At 36.9% G+C, this 17,546-nt stretch overlaps 1 protein-coding gene across 4 annotated transcripts in view; it reads left to right on the top strand.

Annotated features, from left to right (window-relative positions):
- Xiap (X-linked inhibitor of apoptosis) overlaps positions 1-17,088 on the top strand; it is a 45,098-nt gene extending 28,010 nt beyond the window's left edge. For all 4 annotated transcript variants that reach the window (XM_075958775.1, XM_075958778.1, XM_075958777.1 and 1 more), the window contains 4 exons: positions 560-638; positions 1,766-1,808; positions 4,094-4,294; positions 12,154-17,088. In XM_075958775.1, the coding sequence (XP_075814890.1) occupies positions 560-638; positions 1,766-1,808; positions 4,094-4,294; positions 12,154-12,347 (517 nt within the window). In that variant the 3' untranslated portion in view covers positions 12,348-17,088. The remainder of the gene's footprint in view (positions 1-559; positions 639-1,765; positions 1,809-4,093; positions 4,295-12,153) is intronic.
- The last annotated feature ends 458 nt before the right edge of the window (positions 17,089-17,546 follow it).

The raw sequence follows: 17,546 nt of genomic DNA, 5'->3' as shown, positions 1-17,546 counted from the left end.
AGCACAGTCAAGGCCCTACCTCAAATGAAAAGTTGTATTTTTAAAAGAATAGGGTGATTTGTGCCTGTTTCTGACTATAATCCCAGCATTTGAGGTATATAGGCAGGAGGATTAGAAGTTCAGGGTCATCTTTGGCTACATAGCAAGTTCGAGAATCATAGTTTGGATCACATGAGAACTTGCATGAAAAAAGGAGGGAGGTGGGAATATATATATATATATATATATATATATATATATATATATATATGAAAATGATATATAGTTTAAGTGATAGAATGCTTGTTTTGTGTGCACATGGCCCTGAATTTAAACCCTAGTACCATGTACAAAAAAGACAATAATAATGGAAAGGTACATTTTTAAATTACCTTTATTTATTTATTACATGGGGGTGATGCACATCTTCTTAGTACACGAGTGGAGGGTAGTACAGCTTGCAGGAGTTTGTTCTCTTCCACTGTGTGAGTTCCTGGGATTGAATTCAGAGAGAGACTGGCTTTAGTAATACTTCGCTGATTTATCAGTTAGTAGAGTTTAATTTTCTTTAATCTTTTAGGTGTAAATATCTATTGGATGAGAAGGGGCAAGAATATATAAATAATATTCATTTAACCCATTCTCTTGGGGAATCTTTGGTAAGTTGCCTATTATGTATATATGGCTTCAAATTCTATACCATTTGTTTTTCTAAAGATTTCTTCCAGTAAAATGCATGGTATACTCATAATTAATGTGTAGTAAACTTTAAAGCGGAGATACTTGAAGAAAGCTTCTAATTCTTAACTCTGAAGCAAATTTTTGAGAAGATTGGGGTAAAATAATGTATTACTGTGGTCAGAATGGGTGTAAAGAATTTAAAATACTGAAATCATTTAGCCTTCAGAAATTCTGTGTAATGTACTTTGAACTCACAAATTGTTTCTACCTTTTTTTAAAAAAAAATAAAAGCATTTCACCCCGTAGACCAAGCTGACCTTGTGAACACACAAGATGTGTCTGCCTTTGTCTCTTGAGTGCTGAGATTTAAAGAATCTGCCACCATACCTGGCAGTTTTCACCTTTAAAAAAAGATTGATTGATTGATCGATCGATTGATTGATTTAGAGAGTGTGTGTTTGTGTGTGTGTACATCATGTGTTATATGTATTGTGCAGGTACTTGAGGAAAACAAAAGAGGGCATCAGATCCCTAGAGCTGGCATTACAGTTACAGGCAGTTGTGAGTTGCCCAATATGGATTCTGGGAACTGAACTCTGGTCTTCTGCAAGAGCAGCTGAGGCATCTCTTTAGTTACCTTTTAGCACATAGTACTTAAAATTGCAAAAATAGGACTGGAGATATCCATCAATTATACCTTATCTGGCTATCATAAACAATGGCCTGGGACAAAATAAAATGTAAAACATATCTGAATAGATAAATAGGACAAGGGTTCTCAAATCACTAGTAAAATGTGGGAAGAATCCTGGACTGGATTGGGAGTCTAAAATTAACATGATATTTCTGCCACTGGTTTTTTAGTTTAGTTTGTATTTGTTTCTCCTCCAGGAAGTCGTTTGATCTCATGGGGCCTCAGCTTCTTGCCTGTAGTGTTGTTGAATTAAATATTCCTAACTTCTTCTGTTCTATTAGGCTATGTTCTTGTGAATAGTCATGTTTTAAATTAGAATAAAGCCGGTTTGTTTTAAGTTCATTAATTTTTCAAATTGAAATAATTGCTTTCTACTAAAGTGAATTCTTACCATTCATAATTTTATTTTAGGTAAGAACTGCTGAAAAAACACCTTCACTAACTAAAAGAATCGGTAAATATGCTTATTAAAATGAATCTTTAATTTTGTGGCCAAATTAGTATGTTTAATGAGGTCACTGTAAATCTCAGAAGTTAATGAAGTGCTTATACTTTTATACCATGTATTTCTATAGTGAGGATGTTAATAGGAAGCCAGGTATTGCCGGGCAGTGATGGCACATGCTTTTAATCCCAGCACTCAGGAGGCAGAGGTATGTGGATCTCTGTGAGTTCAAGTCCAGCCTGGTCTACAGACTGAGTTCTAGGATAGCCTAAGCTGTTATATAGAGCAACCCTGTCTCAAAAAAAAAAAAAAAAGAAAGAAAGAAAGAAAGAAAGAAAGAAAGAAAGAAAGAAAGAAAGAAAGAAAGAAAGAAAACAAACCAGGTGTTGCCGGGCGATGGTGGCGCACGCCTTTAATCCCAGCACTCGAGAGGCAGAGGCAGGCGGATCTCTGTGAGTTCGAGACCAGCCTGGTCTACAGAGCTAGTTCCAGGACAGGCTCCAAAGCCACAGAGAAACCCTGTCTCGAAAAACCAAAAAAAGAAAAGAAAAGAAAAGAAAACCAGGTGTTGTGGCTTAAATCCATAATACTAGCACTTGGGATATTAAAGCAGAGGAATTCCAAATCTATGGCTAGTTTGGGTTGCATGACATGGGTTTAAAAAAGCTAGGAAGGGAGGAAAACTTGTTTCCACTTATTTATTTATTTATTTATTTATTCATTCATTCATTCATTTAATGTGTATGGGTGTTCAACCTTCACAAATGTCTACCATGTGCGTGCCTGGTTCCCCCAAGCAAGAAAAGAATGTCAGATCTCCTGGAACTGCAGTTATAGGTGGTTGTAAGCTATAATGTAAGTTCCAAGAACTGAACCCAAGTCCTCTAGAAAAACCAGTACTTTTAATATTTGAGTCATCTCAGTGGTCTACTGTGTAGACCAAACTGGCCTGGATCTCTCTTTTTGCCTCAGTCTTTAAGTAACCCCACACACAGCTAAAGCAGATTCTGTGATGGTGTTTATTGTTTTTCCAGGCTGGTGATTGAGCCCAAAGCCTTTCTAATGATGAGTACTCTCTCTGAGCTACAGCTCTAGCAGTTATTCCTACTTTTCAACCAGAGAAAAAAGGAGGTTATATGCTCTACTCACAGCCACATTATATATTGTTGTTGTTGTTGTTGTTTTGTGGTTATTTTTTTTCCGAGACAGGGTTCTTCTATGTGTATTCCTGGCTGTCCTGGAACTCATTCTGTAGACCAGACTGGCCACAAACTCAGAGATCTGCCTGTCTCTGCCTCCTGAGTGCTGGTATTAAAGGCATGTGACATTATAAATTATGAATAGATCTAGAACTGTAAACAAGATCTTCTACATCCCATAGCACATTGTAGATCTAAGTTTTGGTGGGGTTATTTATGGGTTTTTGATGGTGTTTTGTTGGTGTTATGGAACAGGGTTTCTCTGTTTAAAAAACATGGCTGCGCTGGAACTCATTATGAAGGCCTGGCTGGCCTCCAAACCCCAGACACCTTCTTGCCTCTGCCTTCAGAGTGCTGAAATTAAAGATATGTACTACAATATCCAGCTCTGGTGTTGTTTTTGTTTTGTATTTTTAGATTTCATTTTTCAATTGAGGCAGTATGTTTCAGAAATAGAAAATTTAATTTAGAGTACCTGGTGAGTCCTTATTCCCTGATGTTGTACCATCACTATTTGTATACCTACCCTGCGTCAGTCATTCTCCATTTTCCTACTGCTGGGCCCTGACAAATGCAGGTGGTTTTTTTTTTCTTAAGACATTTTACTATATGTAGAATCATCTTCTGTGTCTATATATAGTTTCACGTATTGAGTACATCATTCTTTATTGTTTTGCTTTATTTTGAGACAGGATCTAGTGTATCCTAGACTGGGCTTGAATTTGGTAGATGGCTGAATATGACCTTGATCTCCTAGTCCTCCGACTTCTACTTTGTCATTTCTTGGGACACACACTACCATACTAGGTTGATGTTTTGCTGGAGATTTAATGCCAAGACTGCATGCCTACCAGGCAATCATTCTTCCAACAGCCTCATCCTCTGGATACTTTTCTTACCTGTTTTAACCTATCTTGCATTTTTCTTTCCAACTTTGGGAATCAAAGCCTCAGCAACGCACATAGTAGCAGACAGTCTACCAGTGAAGTACTTCTCAGCGATGGCATGGCCTTAAAGCCCTATGTAATTGTTTATTTGTGTTAATGAAAATATTTGTTTCTGCTATGTTCTTTCTTCATCCAACTTTGATTTCAGATGATACCATCTTCCAGAATCCTATGGTACAAGAAGCTATACGAATGGGATTCAGTTTCAGGGACATTAAGAAAACAATGGAAGAAAAAATCCAAACATCTGGGAGCAGCTATCTATCACTTGAGGTTCTGATTGCAGATCTAGTGAGTGCTCAGAAAGATAATACACAGGATGAATCAAGTCAGACTTCATTGCAGAAAGGTATGGATTGGGTTTTTTGTTTGTTTGTTTGTTTGTTTGTTTGTTTGTTTGATTGGGGGGGGTTGTTTTGTTTTGTTTTGGTTTTGGTTTTGGTTTTTCAAGACAGGGTTTCTCTGTGTATCTTTGAAGCCTGTTCTGCAACTCACTCTGTAGACAGGCTGGCCTCTAACTCAAAGAGATATCTGTCTCCCAAGTGCTGGCATTAAAGGTGTGTGCCGCCGCCACCTGGTACATTGTTTATTTTTTGAAACAAAAATAACAACTTTGCAACCCATTCATTTCTTTTTTTTTATAATATCCCCATGGGGAGGCCTCACCCTTTCTGAGCAGTGGATTGAGGGTGGGATTCGAGGAAGGTTGTGGGAGAAGGAACTGGGATTAGGATGTAAAATAAAAAAGATTCTTTGGCCGGGCAATGGTGGCACACGCCTTTAATCCCAGCACTTGGGAGGCAGAGCCAGGTGTATCTCTGTGAGTTTAAGACCAGCCTGGTCTACAGAGCTAGTTCCAGGACAGGCTCCAAAGCCACAGAGAAACCCTGTCTCGAAAAACCAAAAAAAAAAAAAAGATTCTTTGATTAAAAAAAGGAATAGAAAAAGAAAAATGAAAAAAATCCCCATGAAATAAAGTTTTAATTTTTATTCCAATAAATTTCAAACATACACAGAAGTAAAAAGAATGATAAATTAGCTTCAATAATAAGCAGCTCTTCCCCATCTTAATCCTCTTCTCCTATCTTTTTCCCCATAGCACTTCAAAGTCAATATAAGACATCCTGTGTATCATTAGCTACAAATACTTCAGTATATATTCAAGGGTATTTTTTAAGTATGCACTCAGTGCTGTGTTTCTCAGGCTACTATAACAAAATGCATTTGTTTCTCAAAGACTGAGAAGTCTAAAATCTAGGTCTTTTTGCAGATAGTTGCCTTCCCAAAGTAGTGTGTATAACGTCAGGTCTTTCTTCCTCTACTTACAAGAATGTTATTTCCCCCACGAGTTCTCATGCTCATGAGTTAATATACACCTAATTGTATTCATGCATTTCTTAACAGTAGAGATATGTTCTGAGAAATGCGTTGTTAAACAATCTCATCGATTAGTGAATGTCATCAAATATACTTACACAAACATAGATGCCATATGTTAATCAATTTATCTGGCTTCTTGATGCAATCCAGATATTTTGTAAACATGAGATGTGTGCCATGAGGTTCCTGCTGATGTGATATGGCATATTATTTCATGGTAGTTTATTTTTATAAAGGAATATATTCTAATAATAAAGTATGCAAGGTAATAGAGAAACCAGTAGCATAATTGTTGGGTTTTTTCTTTTCTTTAATTTTTTTTCAGGACAGGGTTTCTCTGTGTAACAGCCCAGGCTGCCCTAGAACTCACTTTGTAGACCAGGCTGGCCTCGAACTCACAGAAATCTGCCTGTCTCTACCTTCCTAGTGCTGGGATTAAAGGTGTGAGACACCACCGCCCGGCTGGTTTTCTTCTCTTCATTATCATGTTTTAATTATGTGCTATGCTTTCATATGACCCAGGTTAGTTAATATCAGCATTATCCTAAAACATTAGGCTGGCTGAAACATCATTAGATGATAGGATTTTTTCAGTTCACTTCTGATCTTCTGGAACAAATACATGCTTTCTGGTTTGCCAAAGTACTGTTCAATAACACATTACTACCTAAAGCCCTTCTTCTGACCATCACTATGTAGAACATTAAGGCTGTAGCATGTGAATGTTAGGAACACAAATATTCAGCCCATATCACATTCTTATCACACTTGACAAAATAAACTAATTCTCTAAAGCATCAGAAACCTAGTTGGCTTTAACACCCTTCCTTATTTTTAGTGCTCTAAGGTAAGCTCAGGGCCTGGTACATTTTAAGAAGGTACTCTACCAATGAGCCATACCCCTCATTTCTCCAGTTTCTTAAAACATGTCTAAACTTGATCCATTTTAATAAAGATCTAAGTAAGATTCTCCAGTTTCTTCATTTTATTTTTAAATACCTCAATTGCATATATTAATTATATATAATGATAGGTTTCATGGTGTTTTTGTACATGTACTTGTATTTATCCCCCATTCCTTCTACTAATCTGCTATTTCATGCCCCCCACCCACCCTTTGTGACCCAATTAGGAGCACATGGTTTATGTGTGTGTGTGTGTATGTGTGTGTGCATGCTCATATGTGTGCATATGCATGTGTGTGCAGATAATTGTAAAGAAGTCAGCCTCAGGTGCCCTTCACCCTGTTTTTTTTTTTTAATGGGTAATTTTTCAGTGACAGTAAGATTAAATAAAATGTCTCCAATAACCATTAACTGTGCATGAATTCTCAGGGAAGAGTGGGGCCCTATGAGATTCTCCCCATTACATGGCAGGATGTTTACTGACTTAATCTTGGAAGATCTTATACAGAAATCATACTTTAATTTTGTTTTTAAGATAGAGTCTCTAACACAAGCTGGTTTTGAACTATTAGTAGCTGAGGATGACCTTGAATTTCTGTTCCTCCTGCCTCCACTTCTCAAAGTTGTGGGAGTATAGGCAGGCAACATTACCCAGTTTATGAGGTACATGGGATTGAGCCTAGGACCTTGTGCATACTAGACAAATATCCCCAGCCTTGATTTTAAAAGTATGAGTTAAAGTAATTTTTTGATTGTTTGAGATGGGCTCTCACCTTGTAACAGCCCTGACTGTGCTGGAACTCGCTTTGTAGACCATGCTGGCCTCCAACTCACAGAGCTCTATCTTCCTGCTTCTGCTTTCCAAGTGTCAAGGTTAAATATATGCATCACCATTGTTGTGTGGTTAGGGTATTTTAGAGAAAGAACAACAGAGGCTTTTATTGTGTGTAGAATTTAAGTTTTGTAATTTAAACAGTTTGGTTTTAAAGTATTTTGCAACTTTTCATGTGTGAAATCATGAGGTGTTCATGCTATGAAGTAGGCTTTAAGTTAAAATATATCCTAATATTGTGTATTTCATAGAGAAAGCCAGATGGTGAGCCACACTTATAATTTCCATATTCAGAGGGAGAGGCAATGGGGTAACTAGTTTTAGGCTAGCCTTGCTGCATACTAAGAACTGTTGAAAACATCAGCAAAAAAAAAATACGTTAATGTTGAAATAAACTTAAGCTTTTAAAGATTACTGAAATGGGGTAGCAGCTAAGTGGATAAACTACTGCTCTGTAAACATGAGGTCCTATGTTCAGATCTCCAGACTAACGTAAAAACCAGATGTGTTGTGCACCTGTAACCCAAACACTGGGGGAGTGAGGAAGAGAGATAAACAGGTCCTCCATCGAGCCAGTTGGTGAACTCCAGGGTCAGAGATCTGCCTCAAAAAATAATGTGGAACAATTGAGAAAGATAACTAACATAAGTCTCTACCCTTCATGTACACAAACAAGCACACTTAATTACACAGGCATACACCAGCCACACAAATATAGGCGCATGTACACACATAGTTTTTTTTTAAGGTTCTATGTATTTTATTATTGAAAAAACAGTTAGTTTATATGAAACAGAAAAGCAAATCAGAACTCAGTATAAACATGACCAAGTCTCTAGAGGTTAAAATGTTCAACTCCATCTGATAGGATTGATGGATGACCATGATTCTTCTCCAGTGACTTCTCTTGGAGTTGTACCTGACTTTGTTACCCTTTCTTTCTCGGCCAATAATCTATAGATTCTGACAGTCCTTGGGAAGGCACGGCAAAAAGCAATCAGGCCTCTGGCTCATGATAAGGAAAAAAGGCACACATGCATTTTGTTCTGTTTTAATACATGAGGGGGTAAATTTTAAAAATATATAAAAGGGGCTAGAGAGATGGCTCAGCGATTTTAAAAATTATAATACTTTTGCAGAGGACACAGGTTTGTTCCCAGCATCTATGTTGGGTGGTTTGCAACCACCTGTAACTCCAGAGCCAGGGTATCTGACACCCTCTTGTGGTTTCCACAGGCACCTGCACAAATGTGCATATATGCACACACACACATTATTTTAAAATATATGGAAAATACAAGTTCCTAAAGGGGACATAGTAGTCCCAGCATATATTCTCAGCTGCTTTAGAGGCTAAGGTGGTAGGATCATTGAGCCTAAGAGTTTAAGGCCAGTCTGAGCAACATAACAAGACCATGTCTCAAAGTTTGAAATAACATACTAAAAATATTAGAAAGTTTCACCACATGTTATCTAGATACCAAGCCTTTATTGTTATGTACCAAGACATCCTGATCTCAGAGGGTGCCTTGTGGAAAATACAAGGAGAAAGCCTTGAGCGTAGTGACACAGGCTTTTAATCCTAATACTCAGGAGGCAGAGGCAGGTAGACCTCTGAGTTCAAGGCCAGCCTGATATAGCAAGTTCCATAATATACAGAGCTCCTTAGACCCTGATTCAGAAACAATAACAAAAGGATGCAGTAGGCAAGGTTGTAGAGCACAATAGTCACCTTTTTGGTATGAAGCGGTTTCCAATGATAAATTACTAATCAGGGGCATTTTCAATATGTGACTAATCATATCATTCTTTGAGTTCATTCCATTGGGTCTGTAAAACAGAATCACAATAAAACCCAAGATAAATATTAATTCCTGGGCATTATAATCCCAGTACTCTAGAAGCTAAAAAGAACTGGCATTGTTGACCATTTTAGGCTACATAGCAAGACTCTGCCTCAAAAGGAAAGGGGTAGTCTCGGGATATAGCTAACTTGATAGAGAGCTTGTGTACCACGTGGATAGCCCAGGATTCCATCCCCAGCACAGAATAAACTGGGGCCTTAATCCCAGAGTTTGGGAAGTACAAACAGGAGGGTCAGGAGTTCAAGGTCATATGTTTTGCTACACGAGTTTGAGGTTAGCCTGGGATACATGAGACTCTATCTCAAAGACAAAACAAAAACAAATAACAAAAAAACAACCTAGGTTGTATTATACCTCTATGATTTCAGTGAGCAAAAATACAGCAGATAAACTGTTGCCAGGAATTATTTTTTAGTTGTAAAGTGCACATCAAATTTACCAACTTATAACTGGGGATATATCTCAATGTTAGAGTAATTGCCTAATATACCTGGAGACTGTGGGTTTGATTCCCAGCACCACATAAATTACTATCTTAACCTTTTGTATGATTATATTAGTGTTAAATATGTTCATACTGTTGTATTATACATCCACTCTGGAGAATTGGTCTTGGTACTCAAACACAGGATCTTATACATGCCAGGATAGGTAAGGCATATTTTCAGCCAGAGCCCATAAATTTCATTGCGTATAGAAGGTTGTTTCTTGAGAAGAGACTAGAGAGGCTGGAGAAATAGCTCAGTGGTTAAGAGCTCTTCCAGAGGACCTGGGTTCAATTCCTGGTACTCACATAGCAGCTCACAACTGTCTCTAACTCCAGTTCCAGATGATCCGACATGCTCACACAGGTGCACATACAATCAAAATGCAAGTACACATAAAAGTTAAATTTTAAAAGAAAAAGATTAAAACAATACTTTGTTCCCTTCCTACCCAGAGAAACTTCTCTGGAGCTCGTATATGACAGTGCTTCTCTGGTTTAGAACTCACCAGCTCTCGGGACCCTCAGAATCAAGTCTCAACTCTTCGATGCTTTGCCGTATCTTTAAGTCAGTTCTTGCTGGCTGTTTGTACCTGGTCTTTTTTTCAGATTCAGTGACCAGTTTTTAACTATGTTCTTACAAGTCACATGTTCTGTTACTTAGAGCACAATTCAGTCATTTCTTTCACCCAGAGCACTTCCTCTAATTGCTCCGACTTCCAAAGTGCGTCCTTCTAGGTAACTCACGTACATTCAGTGTCTCACAGTTTCCTGTTATGTTCTCTACGTGTCTGATATCGGATGCCTAAGGTCCATATATATTCATTGTATATGCACTGCCCAAGTGTTCAATAAGTACTTGGATAAAATTAAACTATTGCTTTTCAAACATGTTTTATAAATAATGTTCCCGTTAGGACATTAAGTGCCTTAAAAAGAAGTGATGCCAGGCATGCAGCACAAACCTTTAATCCCAGCGTTCATACAGCATAGGCAGGCAGATCTCTGAGTCTGTGCCAACCAGGCTACATAGTGAGACCCTGTTTTTGTTTGTTTCATTTTGGTTTTGTTGGGTTTTTGGCTTGTTTGTTGGTTTTTCAGAACACGGTTTCTCTGTTAACAGCTCTTACTGTCCTAGAATTCACCCTATAGACAAGGCTGACCTCAAACTCACAGAGATCCGCCTGCCTCTGCCTCCCAAGTGCTGGGATTAAAGGCGTGCACCACTACACCTAACTTGTTTTTAAAGGAACTACATAGTTGAATAGGGAAATGCTTTGTGTATATACACACACACACATCTCATGGCAGTGTGGCTACCATTAGAAGTTTTAGAGTTAGTAGACAAACCTAGCAGGGATAGTGTGATTGTTCAGCAGATAAAGGCACTTGTTCCCAAGCCTGAAGACCTGACCTGAGTTTGATCCTGGAACCTATCTTGAAAAGTTGCACTCTGGCTTTCATATATGTGCTATAGTGTACACACCCTCATCACAAATATAATTAAATAAAATAAATTTTTTTAAAGAGAAATAAAACTTGCTTTTTAGAAAAATGCCACAAGAGGTAGGAATGTGGTACAATGAATGGTATACAATATCCTGGACTTAATACCCAACAGTGCTGACTCCCCCCTCCCCCCCACACACACACCAAAGGAAAACAAGCAATACACATTTGAGGTCAAATTTATAAATCATTAGTATGCAGTGATTACAAAGATAGTTAAAATATGTATTTATTTGTAGTGCCTAGCACATAATATTTATGCTCTATTACTGTTGGTTGTTGATGCTGTTATCTATAACCACAAGCACAGTTTTATGGCATATTTGTTAGACTTTCACAAAATAAGTTTTGGCAAAAGTTAACCATGCAGCTACTTCAGTATTGTATGTATGTTAATCATACCCAAATATGTTTTTGGAAACCTTGCTAACATCTCAAATATACTTGAAAATGTAAAGCTTCTACCTCCTTTTACATTTCCAGTAATTATCACTGTCTCCTTGGCACATTATTAGCAAGCCCAACTTTAGTTCCTCTTTTTTTTTTTAAAGAGTGAAATTGTAGTATTGGGTTTTTAAAAAATTATCTTTGTTTTCTGTGCATTGGTGATTTGCCATGGGTGTCAGGTCTCCTGAAACTGGAATTACAGACGGTTGTGAGCCGCCATGTGAGTCCTGGGAATTGAACTCAGAACCTCTGGAAGAGCAGTCAGTGATTTTCACTACTGAGCCATCTCTCCAGTCCCCTCCTCTCTTTAGCCCTCACATCTAAGCACCAAGTCCTATTTATTTGGTCAACTGGAGAAGTGTCCATCAAATGGATCCCTTTCTGGAATTACCAATGCCCTTCAGATAACTTGTTACTTTTACTACTTTCTTGCTTTTCTGCATGGCAAATTGTTGCCTGTACTCAATTGTCAATCTACCATTGCCCTCCTTCTGACTGTGCCTCCCTTAACCAGTTGGACAGAAAAATTTGTTCATCTTGCCCCAGAGCACTTTGCATTGAACTTTATTATAGCGCTTACTACTTTATAGTTTGTACTTACTCTCTAGATGTAGCTCACAACGTCTCCCACTAGCGTACAAACTACTTAACAATGTGTGCCATGTGTGAGTCATTTTCATGTCTCCCAAGACTTGAGTGTCTGGCACACAGGAGGGGGTACTTTTCAATGAATTTAAACAACAAACCCAAAAAAAACGAGTATATGTTGTTTTTCTCTTTGTGCAGACATTAGTACAGAAGAGCAGCTAAGGCGCCTACAAGAGGAGAAGCTTTGCAAAATCTGCATGGATAGAAATATTGCTGTGGTTTTTGTTCCTTGTGGACATCTGGTCACTTGTAAACAATGTGCCGAAGCAGTCGACAAATGTCCCATGTGCTACACAATCATTACGTTCAAGCAAAAAATTTTTATGTCTTAATTCAGAGCCACAGTAGGCATGTTATGTTCTTCTTACTCTAATTGAATGTGTGATGTGAGCAAACTTTAAGTAATCAGCATTGCATTCCATTAGCATCTGCTCCCAAGTGGAAACAAATGTTAACAGCACTGTTGCAGTCTAAACTTTGAGTTTCTAGATCTTTTAGGCTATTAGCTATATTGTTTATCCAGTATTTTACTCAATTGAAACCTTAGACAAAGAAGCATTTAATATTATAACATTTTACCTTGTGTATTTGTAATATACTGGTTTGATTTTTATGTGTAAGTGAATTAATCACCTTCATTTTTTCATTCCTTTCAGATAAGCTTAATAAATGGGGTGTTCTGTATAAGCAGGGAGATTTCAGTTAATCTGCCCAATCACTTAATTTGTTTATTGTGAACAGGGAAGAACTGTTTCACACTGGTGGGAGGATAAACATTGTTTTTAGATGTTTGTCTGTGTTTTAGGATTTTGTCTGTTTCCTTTCAAAATTATAAACGTACTTGTATGAATGATTTTTTAAAAGTGATTTTGCCATCTCGCAAAAGATATTAAATGATAGACTACTATCTAACTAGCATATACTAACATGGAAAGACAACAAAGATACAGTAAGTGTAAAATACAAATGGCAATACACTATGTATAGTTTGAGTCAAATCAAGGTGTGTGAATTTTTATCTGTACAGGACAAAAAAGATTTGGAAAGATATGCATCACACTCTTAAATATGGTTTTTTTTCTTGAGGGGGTGGGGGCATGGGTCTTAGGGGGGCTTATAGGTGCCCTTCTTTTTTTATTGTTTGAAGTTTATATAACTATGTATTACTTTTATATAATCATAATTTTTAGAAAATATTTTACTGATTTAAAGGCTTAGGCATGTTCAAACGTCTGCAAAACTACTTATCGCTCAGTTTTAGTTTTTCTAATCCAAGAAGGCAGGCCAGTTAATTTTCTGGTGCCAATGTGAAATTTAAATGTTTTTGTTTTACCTGCTTTGTGGATGAAAAATACTTCTGAGTGGTAGTTTTCTGACAGGTAGACCATGTCTTCTTACCTTTTTTCAAAATAAATATTCCTGATTTTGTAAAATGAAATATAAAATATGTCTCAGATCTTCCAATTAATTAGTAAGGATTCATCCTTAATCCTTGCTAATTTAAGCCTGCCTAAGTCACTTTACTAAAAGATCTTTGTTAACCCAGTATTTTAAACATCTGTCTGCTTATGTAGGTAAAGTAGAAGCATGTTTGTATGCTGCTTGTAGTTTTAGTGACAGCTTTTCATGGTTGAGATTCTCATGTCATTTTGTGTCCTGAAAGTTTCGTTTCATGTGAGTTTTTACTGTTAGGATGATTAAGATGTATATAGTACAGAATGTTAAGTCTCTGATTGTTTTATGTTTGTTTCTTGACTAGCAATGGTAGTAAATACTTTTAAAACTATTTTCTCAAGATCCTTAAAACCTCTTGGAAATACATACTGACAAGAGTAGTTGTTTAAGTATGATTTAACAACTTATGTAAGAGTCAGTAAGAATAAAATCAAGCTAAAATGCTTCCTAGAACACAGGATTTACCTTAAATAATTATCATGATAAGACCTCTTATAGAGACTGGTCTATTTTACTACAAAGAACAGTTTGGGAGTGAAACTGTTACAATTTAGACTTTTTGTTGTATTTTCTAAGAGAAAGAGTATTGTTAGGTTCTCCTAACCTCTGTTGACCACTATGGTAAGTGATGTCATTTTAATTGCAAATTTAAATAGAAATTAACAGAATTAAGTAAATGACTACCCTTTTTTCTCTTTCCTTTTTTCATGAAAATCCTTAGTTCTTTGTATTGTCTCCTACTTAGGTTATATAGTCATTAAGTTGAGCTTGATCTAAATTGACTAAGATTTAAATTTACATTTAAAGCATTCTACAAGGGGATGAAAGTGTTAATTTTAAGAAAATTTTTCTAAGACTCTAAGGTACAAGTCACGAAGGTAGTTTGTTTAATCTAGTTGTTAGCCAAGGATTCAAGGACTGAATTGTTTTTGAATAAGGCTTTTCATGTTCTGGGAGCCTCAGTTCATTTAAAACTCTCCTTTTAAAACTTGTGTGCTGAGAGTTAAGCAAAACCTCTTTTTTTGTCTTCATGAGTTGCAAAATTGAATTCGTGAAGCTGATGCGCTAACAGGTTTATTTTAAGAATTGTTTAGAAAATGCTGTTGCTTCAGGTTCTTAAAATCACAGCGCTCCAATTCTAATCAAATTGTTGGAGGCTTACCAGAGTTGGTCTGAGCTCATACTAGGGAAAAAAAGCCACTGGATCCTTTCCAATATAGCTGTGCAAAAATTGCTCACTTGGAAGGTCAAAATATAACCAGATCCAAATCACCCCTGAGTGATGGTGTTCTTTTCTGTATAAAGTTCACTCTAGGATTTTGAAGTAACCACCTATTTTACTACATACTAGTCATGTGAAATTTGATGTTATTTTGTAATAAATAGCTAATTTTATTTGTAATTTGTGTTGATCAAAACTTTTGTGAATGTTTGGCATTTATTAAATAGAGTTTATTTGATTAATGGCTTAGTATTCCCTTTCCTGCTAGATTTTGCCTCTTCCTTTGGTTAGGGGTAGAGGTGAGGTGACTGTAGTAAGTGAATATAATGTGGCTATGTTATGGCATTTTGTTGTTTTGGTATTTAAAATGTGTATTTTTCTGTTTTAATTTTAGTAGGTAAAATTTATATCTTGAGCTCTCTGAATGGAAATTACCACTCCAGCATTAGCTGCATTTATTGCTCTTATTAGACCTAAATCATTGTTTTACTTCTGACTGCCTAGGTACTGAATAAGAGAAGAGGAGAAATGAAATAGATTGTATGTCATTGCTATTAGAGAAATAAGAAAATGGAGAAATATTTGGCCCATAGCATTTTAGTCATATCTTCTCTTTTTAAAAAGATAGCTATCAGTGAAGAAATGAGCTGGCCGTATAGGCTTCACAGCCTGAGTTCAAATCTCCAGAACCCACATAAAAACTGGGTGCAATAGCCCAAGCATCTGTAATCATAGAATGCGTATGCAAAACAGGAAGCAGATAGCAGAATGTCCAGAAGTTCAAGGTCAGCTAATTTGGCTTAGGCATTAGAAAAGAGTCACTGTTAAACATGGTAGGAAGGTGAGGGCCCACCAACACAGAAACCTCCACACATGCATCATAGCAGGTATCCCACCTGTACCTAGGCACATACACAAAAGAGAAAAAATAGCCATCTGTAAGATGAGAATGGTACCTTCACCATCTTCTCCAAGATGATGGACCTCAACTCAAGAAGAGCATATCTTATAAGCCATAAGTTTAACTCCCATGCTAAAACTTTTTATTTCCAAGACAGGATTTTTCTGTGTAACAGCCCTGGCTATCCTGGAACTCACTCTATGTAGATCAGGCTGACCTTGAACTCACAGAGATCTACCTGTGTGCTTCTCTGGGTGCTGGGATTAAAGCTGTGCACCCCACTGCCCAGCAAGTCTAGACCTTCTCTGGTTTTGCTTTGATGGAGGACCTTGGTCTAAAGCTTAAAAGACAGCCTGGAAAGATAGCCACTAAGAGTACTTGCTGCTTCTGCAGAGGACCACGGTTCAGTTACCAGTACCCACATGGTGACTTACAACTGCAGCTCTAGCTGAAATGGGCACCTACATGCATGTACACATAAACATGCACATATACACATGAAATAATCTTTAAATCTTAAGTGACTCATTAACTTTTACTCACTATTACTCATTTCTCTGGGTGCTTCTTATAATGAAGCTAAAAGTTGCAATAAATAAATAGATCAATCCTTTAAAATATTTAAATTCATTTTTTCAAAAACTAGAAAAATATTCTTACTAAATTCAGTTGAGTTTTTCTAATGGAAATACTTATTCCCATCGTAATATTTCAGTTTGTCTCTGAAACATTCAGCACAACATAGATTTCTTCCTTACATAATAACATCACAGACCATCAGAGCTAGAAATTACCTTAGAGAGCAGCCTGTTCACACCACCACCACCCTCATTTTATAGAGGTAAGTCCCTTTACTGGGACATAATTTGAAGTTGAAAATCCCTGCACCACAGCAACTACCTGTCTTGGAAAGTCACAGATGTTTATTTTTCAACAATTCCACTCTGCTCTAATTTTCACTGCACAGTAAGTGGTGCTTTACAGTTGTTACAGTAGGACAATCCCTAATATAAATTGAATAATATTAATGCTTGAGTGGTGACGTTCCTATTTGGAGGCTGAAGTTTGCAGCTGTGAGTCCAGGTCTTTGACATTTACTATGTGCTTATGTATCACTCGTGTAGCATTTAAGATTACTGTCTAAGTTTATCTTATCACTCTGTCAGTACTTAGCAACAGGCTTGCATTTTCAATTTGATATTAATAATGGCTTTAATGTTGTTTCTGGTTTTGCATTTTTGTTATTGTACTTCACCTGACAGAATGACCAATTCTTTTGTTTTGTTAGTGTTGTGAAGAATTATGTTAAGCATTTTGAGACAGAATACTATATTTGTGAATATAATTTTATGGCTTCTTTTCATTTAAAGGATACCTTTCAGTATGGAAATTTATGAAAATTGCTTTCTGCCCTATAATCTGTCATTTGTTGTAGATTAAAGCTTATTTTTCTGTGAATAAGACTTATTCAATAAAGCACTATTCTTTAAAATGATATCTTCTTTGTATTTGATTTTGCTTGTTGAGACAGTATTTCATGTATCAATGCAGGCTGTTTTCCTTAAACTAGTATGTGGATGATTAACCTTGAACGTCTGATCCTTCTTTCCCTACTTCCCTAGTGCTGATATATGTAGTATTGAGGATTAAAGGCAGTACTTCATGTATGCTAAGTTCTACCAACTAAGGTAGATTGAACTCAGGTCAGCAGGCTTGGCAGCAACTACCCTTACCCACGGAACCACACAACCACAGAGACACATAGTCCTTTTCGAGATACATTGTACACATAGTTAAAAGTAATGAGCCAGCAATTATACCACAAGCACATGTGCTCAACTATGTTCATAGCACCATTGTTTGTCATAGCCAGAACCTGGATACAACCTAAATGCCTCTTGACTGAAGAATGGATAAGGAAAATGTGGGACATTTACGCAATGGAGTACTACA

Source organism: Microtus pennsylvanicus, chromosome X, assembly GCF_037038515.1.
Source record: "Microtus pennsylvanicus isolate mMicPen1 chromosome X, mMicPen1.hap1, whole genome shotgun sequence".
Lineage (NCBI taxonomy): Eukaryota > Metazoa > Chordata > Mammalia > Rodentia > Cricetidae > Microtus > Microtus pennsylvanicus.
Note: the sequence above shows the minus strand (reverse complement) of the source record. Positions and strands in the feature narration are given on the sequence as shown.